Raw genomic sequence first — 13,393 nt, 5'->3', positions numbered from 1 at the left:
CACAAATACCTGTACTTTCTACTTCTTACATGTTGAACTCAAATACCTGTACTTTCTACTTCTTACATGTTGAACACAAATACCTGTACTTTCTACTTCTTACATGTTGAATACAAATACCTGTACTTTCTACTTCTTACTTGTTGAACTCAAATACCTGTACTTTCTACTTCTTACATGTTGAACACAAATACCTGTACTTTCTACTTCTCACATGTTGAACACAAATACCTGTACTTTCTACTTCTTACATGTTGAACTCAAATACCTGTACTTTCTACTTCTTACATGTTGAACACAAATACCTGTACTTTCTACTTCTCACATGTTGAACACAAATACCTGTACTTTCTACTTCTTACATGTTGAACTCAAATACCTGTACTTTCTACTTCTTACATGTTGAACTCAAATACCTGTACTTTCTACTTCTTACATGTTGAACAGAAATACCTGTACTTTCTACTTCTCACATGTTGAACAGAAATACCTGTACTCTCTACTTCTTACATGTTGAACAGAAATACCTGTACTTTCTACTTCTTACATGTTGAACTCAAATACCTGTTCTTTCTACTTCTTACATGTTGAACAGAAATACCTGTACTTTCTACTTCTTACATGTTGAACTCAAATACCTGTACTTTCTACTTCTTACATGTTGAACTCAAATACCTGTTCTTTCTACTTCTTACATGTTGAACAGAAATACCTGTACTTTCTACTTCTTACATGTTGAACCCAAATACCTGTACTTTCTACTTCTCACATGTTGAACACAAATACCTGTACTTTCTACTTCTTACATGTTGAACACAAATACCTGTACTTTCTACTTCTTACATGTTGAACACTAATACCTGTACTTTCTACTTCTTACATGTTGAACACAAATACCTGTACTTTCTACTTCTTACATGTTGAACACAAATACCTGTACTTTCTACTTTGTACATGTTGAACACAAATACCTGTACTTTCTACTTCTTACATGTTGAACTCAAATACCTGTACTTTCTACTTCTTACATGTTGAACTCAAATACCTGTACTTTCTACTTCTTACATGTTGAACTCAAATACCTGTACTTTCTACTTTGTACATGTTGAACACAAATACCTGTACTTTCTACTTCTTACATGTTGAACTCAAATACCTGTACTTTCTACTTCTTACATGTTGAACTCAAATACCTGTACTTTCTACTTCTTACATGTTGAACTCAAATACCTGTACTTTCTACTTCTTACATGTTGAACACAAATACCTGTACTTTCTACTTCTTACATGTTGAACTCAAATACCTGTACTTTCTACTTCTTACATGTTGAACACAAATACCTGTACTTTCCACTTCTTACATGTTGAACACAAATACCTGTACTTTCCACTTCTTACATGTTGAACTCAAATACCTGTACTTTCTACTTCTTACATGTTGAACACAAATACCTGTACTTTCTACTCCTTACATGTTGAACACAAATACCTGTACTTTCTACTTCTTACATGTTGAACTCAAATACCTGTACTTTCTACTTCTTACATGTTGAACACAAATACCTGTACTTTCCACTTCTTACATGTTGAACACAAATACCTGTACTTTCCACTTCTTACATGTTGAACTCAAATACCTGTACTTTCTACTTCTTACATGTTGAACACAAATACCTGTACTTTCTACTCCTTACATGTTGAACACAAATACCTGTACTTTCTACTTCTTACATGTTGAACTCAAATACCTGTACTTTCTACTTCTTACATGTTGAACACAAATACCTGTACTTTCTACTTCTTACATGTTGAACACAAATACCTGTACTTTCTACTCCTTACATGTTGAACACAAATACCTGAAGTACATTTCAAAGCCTCTTTACTTTTTGTAAATGACCTTTAATATGTTTAACCTTTTGTAGAGGTGGTTATATTTGTGTGCAGATGTTTTCCTGTGGTAAAGTTTTAGTTTTGTACTTTTATTTTGATAGTTATAAGATCCGGACTTTTATTTTGAAGGGACTTTTGCAGGAAGTGAATAGAGAACGAAGGATTGTAAACACGTGTAATGACGGATGAATGACGGAGAAATTAACTTCAAATAATTAGTTACGTTAGGTTTTTTAGCACCTGGCTGATAGGGGCACAAGGTTTGTTATTACTTTAATTAATATGTGTATTGATATTATGTGGTGTTATTTCGTAGTTTTGCAGAGTTTTGAGTTCACGCTTTTGTATTAGCAAAACTGCTATATAAGGAATGGAGATGTTTTATCTGTGAGATGGTGGCTAATTATTGTGTTTTCTTTCTTTTCTTAGCTCTTACGTTGGTACTTGACAATTAATGTAGACATGCAAGTGTGTACAATAAAAGGCTACCATCAGTTTGAGAGTTAGACCATTATTCAGCTGGGGACGCTACACTTTTACTTGAGTAAAGAAGTTTAGTCAGTACTTCTACTTTCACCAGAGTATTTTTAAACACGAGTATCTGTACTTCTACTTGAGTAAAGGATGTGTGTACTTTTGCCATCTCTGCTCAGTGCCCAGAATAAAGTTTGAATTAATTCTCAAGAAGAAATGTAATATTATTCATACTTGTACAAAGTCTCCCTGTGGGCACAACACCCCCACACATTCACAGTGTCTGTGGATGCACCGCTGCTTTTGTGCGTTCTCTTCTCTGTTGATACTTGTGTCTAATTACCAACTGCACTCTCAATGGCAAAATTACAAAATTGTGTGGTTGTAAGGGACTCCCAGTGTGTCTCTTTGTGGCTGCTAACAGCTCAGTAAAAAAGGCAGTTAAATGTTTATGAAGCGCCAGGCTGGATCTGCAGCAGGATGTGAGACAAAGGCCAAGTTCAGCCGCACTGCGCCCCAAAACACACACTATTTAGAGCCATTAGTAGGGAAGAGAGTGAAAAGGCATTCATTGGCCCTTTAATGGGTTAATCAATGTGGCCAACCCAGTTTCCCTCTGAACCATGGACCCTCTGAGGCACCAGCTAAATGAGTAGGCTCGTTTGCGCAATTGCGATCATCGTCTTTCTAGTGCGTTGCATGATGGTTAGTCATTTGGTCTGACTTGCTCTGGAGGCTCGCTCACATGAGACTTTGAAATCTCGCGGGACAAAGACGCCGGCAGCCTTGAGAGCGAGGTCAGCGCAGTTCCTCTCCACGGGCTGCGGAAGCTAAATGCTTGATGGGAAAGGACTCGCTGGTATCTGGAGCTGAGAGCTCATCGGTCGTTTTTACCCCGTGCTGGTGATGAAGCTCTCAATTGGCTCGGCAAAAGTTTGTTGTTGTTTTGTGTCAGTTTTACGTCGCCCCCTCCATTCACATTTGTCATCATTGTTCCACAATGTTAATCATCATGAAATTAATATCTATATATTTTCTACTATACTTACACTGCTTACCGTTTTCATACTTTATATATCTTAGCATATTCATACACACTGTTCATCAGTGGCGGCTGGTGGAAAATATTTTTGGTGGGGCTATGGAAATGGTAACAAACACGTGTGTGTGTGTGTGTGTGTGTGTGTGTGTGTGTGTGTGTGTGTGATACTTGCCAACCCTCCCGATTTTCGCGGGAGACTCCCGCATTTCTCCCAATTTCTGACAAAATCAGATTTACTCACGACTGTTTCCACTCGGACTTTAATACAGCTACACCATTGTTTGGTTTCCATGGTAGCGCGTCTCTTTAGCAGCGCGCGCAACTCAAAGTCTGAGAGGGTGAGGAAGATGAAAACTGAACAAGAATCGACAACTCGACCCTCTGATCACTCCTTTCCTGTAAAATACAGGTCCAGCCCACACATATGCTCCATGGTGCCACAGGCATTGCCCTTACAACTACAATAAGCATGTAAATGTTAATCTACAGCTCCGGCGATCCACTAGCACCGGAGTCTACCTGACGCAGCCATCCCCTACTGTAGCGTCACCTTGGATACGACTCTAAACAACTCACAGACACACAGGCCAGGGCGCTGAAAGGGCGCCCTTTGAGCATCAGATCTGACGACGCTGATTGGCTGAAATTATGTTTCGGCGGCATAGTTTCCAGATAGCAACAGTCAGCTTGTTGGCTGCAGCTGCTCTGGCTGAGGGTTTCTTTCTACCGCCCGGACGAGAGAGGGTAATGATACACGCTGCGGCCAGGCAGGAAACATGTGACTTATCAGTAACTTTAGACATCGTAAAACAATTTTAAATGACATTTTATTGTAGATTATACATTTTACTGATACCAACTATATAATATTTACCTTGTTCTTTAAAAATAAAAATAAAATATTTTTTGGAAATATATGTTTTTATTTATTTTTTATTTTCAATGACAATCAAACATGTGGGAAGAGGGGGGGCGGCGCCCCTAGCGCCCCTATGGGCCGGCCGCCACTGCTGTTCATACTGCTCACAGGCTGCTGTGTATATCTAGTGTATTCATACCCCTCACAGTTTATTCATCATTCACTTCATTCTTTTATTCTGTAGATTGTGTACATTACTTTTCACTTTACTGCTTGTTGCACTCCTGGTTAGAAGCTAAACTGCATTTCGTTGTCTCAGTATCTGTAATCTGTGCAATAACAATAAAGTTGAATCTAATCTTGAGCAGGAACAAATGTATTTACTTAGTGTATATCTGACATTAACGATTAAACACGTGTGTGCATTCTTTATAAATGCAAACCGAGTCAAGCCGACTCCGAGCTGTCCGACTTCAGGCGAGCTTTGAGAATGTTTTAGTGTTCATTTCTGCCAAATAAACGATTAAATAAAATAAATAAAAAATATACAATCTGGGGAAAAACTAAAGCCTCATCTTGTAAACTAAAATATGTTTGTTTTACCCATTACACACAGATGTCCAGGGAGAGAAAAGCTATTCACTGTGGTGTATTTTTTTAGGCGTACAAATTTACTCAGTAAAAATGCCAGTATTTTTTCAGGAAGGCATCGTTCGATTTCCCCTCAGCTCTCTGCTGACAGACAGAATAAGCTGCCAGTCACCATGCTGTCCACCTGCAGAAGAGTTGATTTGCCTGTAAGCCGCCCAAGGCTGACTGATTCCCGAGTGAAGGCTTCAGCCACATGATTGACACCATATGATTACTGTTCACACATGACTGCTGTTTGCCAGACTGCAGGCCTCATCACATTGTGACCATAGATAGGAGAGCGGCAAACATTAAGATTACAGTGCCCACCCTCCTGAGTGTCTGAGTCCAAACAGTGTGGTGGGTTAAGATCCGATATTTATTAACTTTGAGATTTGCTGCAGAAAAGTCATTTAATGTGAAATCCATAAGGCTTTCCTAATGTAGCATGAAGCTAGCCTCCCTCTGAGAGCAGCAGAGCTAATGGAGCGGCGACCCAATGAGACGTCGCAGAGAAACACACATTTCCCTTTTTGGTTTGAAATAGACGCAGTTTGAGACCTACAGCTGTACGTACGGGTTCAGGATGTTTGCAGTGTGTTAGCATCATGTGTGTTTTGTGAGGGATGAAAGTAGGAGCAGCGTATCTCTCCACAGTGAAGTAAATTATCCATTTCTAATGTCCCACTGCACCTCCGCCCCCTGTGGAGCAGACAGAATTGGATCATAATTGAATCGCTTGCAGCAATTATGATGGCATGCCCTTGGCTATACAGGGCAGAGTCAGGAAGACACACACTACCATAACACACACATATGCATTAACACTAGTGTGCCTCGAATGCAACACAGAAAGATAATCCTGTCGTTTCCAAAGTCTTCAATCCCACAGTGGGATCGTTTTGCATGAGCTTTTCGTCGTGTACACATTTGACTTTCCTTCCCACGATGATGTTGATCTTTACGTTTAAGGTTAAGACATCCATACATTTGTGTTTATGGCTTGAATGTTTCTCAGCACGGCTTCAACTAACAAATTATTGACTGATCCACAGTCAGGAAATGGTGAAAAATGTCAACCAGATGTCTGTACATTTCGGTCAGTCAAAATCCGTTGTTGTGAGTTAAAAACAAAAACAGTAACTCTGCATATCTGAAAGGCTGAAAATACTTTTTTTCCAGGAAATGTTGACAAATAAATAGTAGCACTTGTTGTAGCCAATGTTTTACAGAATAACAAATGCTTTATAAAAGAGCAAGCAACTACAATGTCCATCGGGAGAAACGCGCTTCAACAACGACGCAGAAAAGGTTCAACAACGATGCAAAAAATAAAATGAAAAAATGGCAAAACACATTCAGACGAAGAGACATCTTCAACAACTTGAGGACACATGTGCATCGTTTAGTAAAAGCTGCATCAACCAAAACAAAAGAGTGACGCACACAGCTGGGAGACCAGGGGACACTAAAGAGTGACGCACACAGCTGGGAGACCAGGGGACACTAAAGAGTGACGCACACAGCTGGGAGACCAGGGGACACTAAAGAGTGGCGCACACAGCTGGGAGACCAGGGGACACTAAAGAGTGACGCACACAGCTTGGAGACCAGGGGACACTAAAGAGTGACGCACACAGCTGGGAGACCAGGGGACACTAAAGAGTGACGCACACAGCTGGGAGACCAGGGGACACTAAAGAGTGACGCACACAGCTGGGAGACCAGGGGACACTAACAAGTGACACACACAGCTGGGAGACCAGGGGACACTGAAGAGTGACGCACACAGCTGGGGGACCAGGGAACACTAAAAAGTGACGCACACAGCTGGGAGACCAGGGGACACTAAAGAGTGGCGCACACAGCTGGGAGACCAGGGGACACTAAAAAGTGGCGCACACAGCTGGGAGACCAGGGAACACTAAAGAGTGGCGCACACAGCTGGGAGACCAGGGGACACTAAAGAGTGGCGCACACATCTGGAGACCAGGGGACACTAAAGAGTGACGCACACAGCTGGGAGACCAGGGGACACTAAAGAGTGGCGCACACATCTGGAGACCAGGGGACACTAAAGAGTGAAGCACACAGCTGGGAGACCAGGGGACACTAAAAAGTGACGCACACAGCTGGGAGACCAGAGGACACTAAAGAGTGACGCACACAGCTGGGAGACCAGGGGACACTAAAGAGTGACGCACACAGCTGGGAGACCAGGGGACACTAAAAAGTGACGCACACAGCTGGGAGACCAGGGGACACTAAAGAGTGACGCACACAGCTGGGAGACCAGGGACACTAAAAAGTGACGTACACAGCTGGGAGACCAGGGGACACTAAAGAGTGACGCACACAGCTGGGAGACCAGGGGACACTAAAGAGTGACGCACACAGCTGGGACGGAGCGCTTGGTGACGTTCAGGATGATAAAGTTGAACAACTGTCTCTGTTGTTGGAAACTTACCTAACATGTTTGATGGTCTTATTTGAACAATGTGATCACATGACTCCTTCTGATGTCACTGCAGATCTGCTGTAAGCTAGCTAGCTAACGTAGCTAACCTGGTCATTTCAGATGTGCTTAATCCACTGATCGCAGCAGCTGTAGCTCCACATGCTTTTGCCTCCACACACACTAAGACAGAATGTTAGGCAGTAGCATGAAAAGCTGGTTATCCTCAGATGAATGCAGCCCTTTTAGCTCAGACTCACCTCCTCTCTTTAACCCGAAACCCCCCCCAACCACCACCACTATACTCTGCAGACAGACATCCCACATCACCTGCAGTTTTAAGGTTGCCAAGCAACAACTGCTCCTGTAGCAGTACTCTGCTCCTCCTGTTCTCAAAGATGTGAGCAGCGGAGGCCAGAGGAAACAACGAGAGGGACGGAGCGGATGTTTTAGGATTTATTTTATTTTAGAAATATGTTTTAATCTCTCAAATGGCATATAGGGAATCTGAACATCTTATCTCCAAGCACTGACAAGAGAGAGACAGATACTTCCAGGTCGTTGTAATAAAGAAAATCCAATTTATATCAGCCTTTTTTGTCTCAAATCATTCTCATTTCTCAAGCACACGTACACTAGTATGGTACAATTTTGACATACTTGTACTTTACTTGAGTACTTCCATTTACAAATACTTCTACTCCACAACATTTTGGATGAAAATAAGGTTCTTGTATACCCCACTACATTAATTAAACACTCAGTTACTTTGTACGTATAGAGAAAGCCCACAATATATGATATTATAAAACGGACAAGTCAAATCAAGCAATCTGATTGGTTCTTAGCCGTGATATACTGAGCGTATACCACGGGTAGAATTGTAAGTTACTTTTCACAACAAGTCAGTATCCCTCCGCGTCTGAGGAAAACAGTATACCGTTGGGCTGAAAAGCAAACTGCCTGCCTCCGCTTCGCGTCGGGCCGAACCACGCCCCTTAGCTGTGATATAATGAGCATATACCACGGCCTGTCGTGAGCTATTGCTTAATTATACTAGTAATCTACCCGGTAAATGAGTTATATGTTGAGCAACTACAGCATTTAAACCATGACAAAAGGCCTTTCTTGTTGATAAAAGCAGAATGATAATACTTGTACTTACACTTTGTACATTGAGCTGATTAAACTTCTGTATTTCTACGTTTTCAAATCATGACTTTTACTTGTAACAGAGTATTTTAAGACCGCAGTAATTCTAATTGTACTCAAGTAAAGCAACCAACGGGCCCTGCATTGAGAACAGAAAGTCCACATCACCATAATTGTTTTTGCAATCACGCTAAAAGTGTGGAGTGAGTATTTGCTGAAGTAAGCCTGATCTTGTTTCAGGAGATTGAATTAGCTAATTCAGTTACAGCCCACTATCTGGAGCAGTGGCAGTGACCCTGCGTCATGCCATCCTCTCGCTGGGGAAACATGGAGTGGGGGTGTAAGGGTAAACACTCATCCATTATATACATTTCCTGACATTCAGGGGCCCTTACACTAACACACGCCGCACACTGAATAGCAGGCTTGTTGAATTATGCATTTGTGGTATTCATGTTAAAAAAAAACTTTATTTTTAAAAGCCTGAAACTATTATACATATCTCACCATGCATTATTGTGTTTTAAACCTGATTTTTGTTATTAAATTATTTTATTTTTTTTACATTTTGTGGGCTTTTCTAAGGACTTTATTAAAAATGTACTTACATGTCATTTTATAATGGGTTGTTTTTTAATATTCACCTTATGTAGCCCGCCCATTTTCCGACGTCCAGTTGTGTTAGTTCTTCTGGTTTTGCACCAGCAGCATTGTAGTGAATAGATGTTATTTGGGGTCTTTCACAGCGACATGGAACCACAGCAGCCTTCCTCTGATAGTGACTGGCAGGATGACAAATGACAATAGGCGCTTTCACACCAACTACTTTTCAAAGGAATAGTTCCCGGAACTTTTCCTGGGGAAAGTTTTACGTGTGAAAGCGCCTAATGGCCCAAAATCTTACATCTGAGGTGCGAAAAGTACCAAAACTAAAAATACCAAAACACATTATCGGTTGGACAGCAGACTAAAGCTCATGTGGACAGTTTGTAATAACTTTCACTGTCAGAAGAAAACACAAAGGTCCATAGTGCTGACATTTTAAAAAACAGGTTAACCTAGAGACTCACTTAACCTGTCAGTGTGCCGTTTACCTAGCAAATGTTAGGAACGATAGCTAACGAGCTAACGATAGCTATCGAGCTAACTAGCTAACGATAGCTATCGAGCAAACTAGCTAACGATAGCTATCGAGCTAACTAGCTAACGATAGCTATCGAGCTAACTAGCTAACGATAGCTAACGAGCTAACTAGCTAACGATAGCTAACGAGCTAACTAGCTAACGATAGCTATCGAGCTAACTAGCTAACGATAGCTAACAAGCTAACTAGCTAACGATAGCTATCGATCAAACGAGCTGGCTGGCGAACATTAGCTTTATATGTCTTTCCCATATATCTTTCCATCTATCAATTTAGATGTAGCTATCTACTTAGCAGACGTGCTACCATTGGCTATATCTTTCTATGTAGTGAATGAGCCAACCTTAGCAGCCCGTCGACAAGTTAGCTTGTGAATGCTATCTATCTTCAGTGGCTATTTATTGCTAAATTGTTGGCTCTCGTAATTACATTTAGAGTTATTATTTAACAGATAACAGATTAGACTTGCAGAGTGGACCTGTGTCTACGTTAAAGCAGTGAGAGACATTATAAAAACATTGTTTATTTTTAAGCAGACCGGCTGCTCTCATACAGCAGCAGCTCCAAACATCGCATTGATCACATATTGGTGATCGAATAGTTCGTTTCTCACCTGGATAATAAGTCATAAAAGTTAATTTTAAGTTATAAAAGTTGTTTCTCTGGCAGGTACAGGTTGATACAGCTGGTGATGCTATGTATTAGAAATGACCGTTATTACCAACACGTGATTTTTAAAGCAACAATGAAGCGACTTCACGCGTGAATATCTGAATGCTTTTACAGTTTTTTTGACGCACTTTGAGTTGCCTTGTTCTTGAAATGTGCAGTATGAATAAACCTTACTGGCTTTGCCTTATTCAAAGCATTCTTCAGAATTAATGGATGTCTAAGAGTATTCAGATGCTGTGTGTATGCATTAATAAAGGAATTACATATCGGGTTTATTCAAGTTCAAGTGGCAAACAGAAAAGAGAGAAGGTAGTAATTACCTTAAATTAAACATAATGGTATCTTCTTATTGTTTCTACATTTGTGCGTTCATGTAGTTTATTGTATTGTACACCGTAGTGTTTACTGAAGCGTTGTATTGATAACATCAGGGCACTAATTTATAATAACCTGCCCAGGGACTGCAGAGGAAAATTAGCTCATTATTTAACTCTGGGACAATTACATGGAGGTGGAAACTGATGATTAATGTGCACTGTCCCTAAATAAATAATTAAATAAATAAATATAGGCCAATCGAATATTAACTAATGTTATTAAATGGGGGTTTGTAATTGCTTCCAGCCCTGTGTGTGGGGGGGGGGTAAGAGCGCCCCTGAGTGAAAACACAGTGAAGTGTGAGAGGACTCGAGGTGCGTTTTTGTTTCTTTGAGTGCATGAGAGTAGAAAATGGGGGGGGGGGGGTGACAGGTATATGTGTTTGTCTTGCCCCCGGCGCTGACCGCTGCCCCCTCTTAGGTTTGTTCAGCGTGAAACCAAATCCCTTGATCAATCCTTTAAACTACCCTCACCTTCTGCACCATTAAAGCAATTACACTTTGGACCATCAGGGTCTCAAACGGATAATAACGCCCCCCCCCACTCTGTTGTTTCAGGGCCTGAGGAACCAATAACCAGGGATTTACACAGAATACTCCTCCAGACAGACTAAGGGAGTGTAAGTATAGGTATGAACGAGCGTAAACATCAGCTGACCATGAGAGGAAATGTAGACTAGAGGATTTTCTTGAATTTGTCGAGTTGATTGCAAATGGTGGAATGATTGCGGTTAAAACATTTTCTGAGGTTCACTAGCTTTTTTCTTTTGCCCTGCAGTAAAATCCACAAGATACTATCAGTCATTACTGAGGCTGCTGTTGATACAGGAGACTGTGGCAGCATTGCTGAAAGTCCTAGGTTTGAGAGCAACATAAGATAACGGTACGTCCACATGGCTCCGCCGCGTGCTTCAACGGAGAAGCTTCCCATTCACTTTGAATGGGGTGACGTCAAGCTTTGCCGAACTGCATTGTGGTTCCATCGCGTCGCTTTGCCTCCGTTGCTCGTGTCACTACCCGATCCGTCCCCCTGCCCGATCTGTACTGCGCATGTGTGAGATGGTCCGCCATATTGGAGAACTCCGGACGGCAACCCAAGTAGGACACTTGACACAGTGGCTTTTGGCAAAGCTGAAAAAGTAAACGAGAGAGAGAGAGATGAGTTAATGTTATTAAAACGTGACTTCTCTATTATTTAACAACTCTTTTTATTGGGTTCTTTTATTTGGGGTTAAGTACATTGTCAGAATAAGTGAGAAATTAATTTAACTTCTGTTAGACAGCTATCATACTGAATACATATTTAATGTGAATGTATGCAAAAATGTATTGCATATGGCTGTCTAACAGAAGCCACTGTGTCAAGTGTCCTTCTTGGGTTGCCGTCCGGAGTTCTCCAATATGGCGGACCATCTCACACATGCGCAGTACAGATCGGGCATGGGGACGGATCGGGTAGTGACAGCTCGCTTCAAAAGTTGAGAAAAGTTCAACTTGTCAAGCGTCGACGGAGCCAATCAAATCATATACCAGTACAAGCGCTAGCCAATCAAACCGCGTGCTTGTGTGTCCGGGGCGGGAGATTAATATGATTGGTTGTTGGGTGCGCACCAGACACGCCCACCGGCAAGCTTCAACGCGACGGAGCCGTGTGGACGTTCCGTAAGCTAGGACTTTATTTATCCCGAAGGAAATTGTTGTGCCAGAGTTACAAAGATACATAAACACAACAGAATAATAATACAAGTAACAATTATTAATAATAAAACGGTACACTAACAGTGAAGTAAAGAGCAAATGAGATAACTACAAGAAACTGAGACGGTCAAATAATGAATTAAAAAACTGTACAGTGACGAGCAGTATTGAGTAGCAGTGATATTGCAGTTAATATTGCACATGTTATAAGCAGATAGTAGGAAGTGTTTGTAGTGACGATAATACTCATATTGCACATATGGTGTGGTGGAACATGCATTATAGAATACAGGAGGGCTAAAGGAGGTGTGATCTCATGTGGATAAGAAACACAAATATATTTTCTAATCTAAGAAACAAAGGTTTGAATGAATGAATGGAAGCACACATTTGAAAGAGTGGTGAAACGAGTGCTGCAAAATGTGGAAAAGTTAAATAATTGAGATCGTTTTAACTGATGTTGGAAATGCGATATGATTTCCCAATACTGGAAGGATTGATCATTTTGAATCCTGATTCTCATTAAAAAAGAATATTACATTTTTATGGTGTGATTCCTTAAGAGGATCCGTACCAAACATATATGCTTTGTCAATTTGCAGGCCTGGATATCTCTGCAGCTCCACAAAACCTAAGTGTGACGACCCCTCCACACCACGTGGGGTGCCGTCTGGATGTGTGTGTGTGTTTGTGTTTGCAGGTTCCATTGCCTGACGAGCTGCACCTGTGTGACGAGCTGCACCTGTGTGACGAGCTGCACCTGTGTGACGAGCTGCATAAGCCTTGATAAGCTACACCTGGCCGGAAGCCTTCAAGAAAGAGCCCCGCCGGATACGTCGCTCTCTGTCTCCTCTGGGCACTTTCCCCGTGCTAGCGTCAGGGACCTGTTGCTGGTTCCTTTTGTTTGTTTGTTTGTTTGTTTTTTTGTTATGAATAAACGAACATTATATCATACCCCTTGTCTAGCCTCCCCACTTTATGTTGCAGCCCAGGAGCC

The 13,393-nt window shown here is 41.3% G+C and overlaps 1 protein-coding gene across 1 annotated transcript in view; it reads left to right on the top strand.

Moving 5' to 3' along the window:
- The window catches only part of LOC307037690 (plexin-A2-like), a gene marked incomplete at both ends in the record, with an annotated part of 108,752 nt that extends 95,569 nt beyond the window's left edge, over positions 1–13,183 (top strand). The window contains 1 exon segment of the mRNA XM_079678747.1: positions 13,097–13,183. Within this exon segment, the coding sequence (XP_079534873.1) occupies positions 13,097–13,183 (87 nt within the window).
- Between the last annotated feature and the right edge of the window lie 210 nt (positions 13,184–13,393).

Source organism: Notothenia rossii (assembly GCF_949606895.1).
Source record: "Notothenia rossii genome assembly, chromosome: 4".
NCBI classification, from domain to species: domain Eukaryota; kingdom Metazoa; phylum Chordata; class Actinopteri; order Perciformes; family Nototheniidae; genus Notothenia; species Notothenia rossii.
The sequence above is the reverse complement of the archived record's forward strand: the minus strand, read 5'-3'. Positions and strand labels throughout refer to the sequence as shown.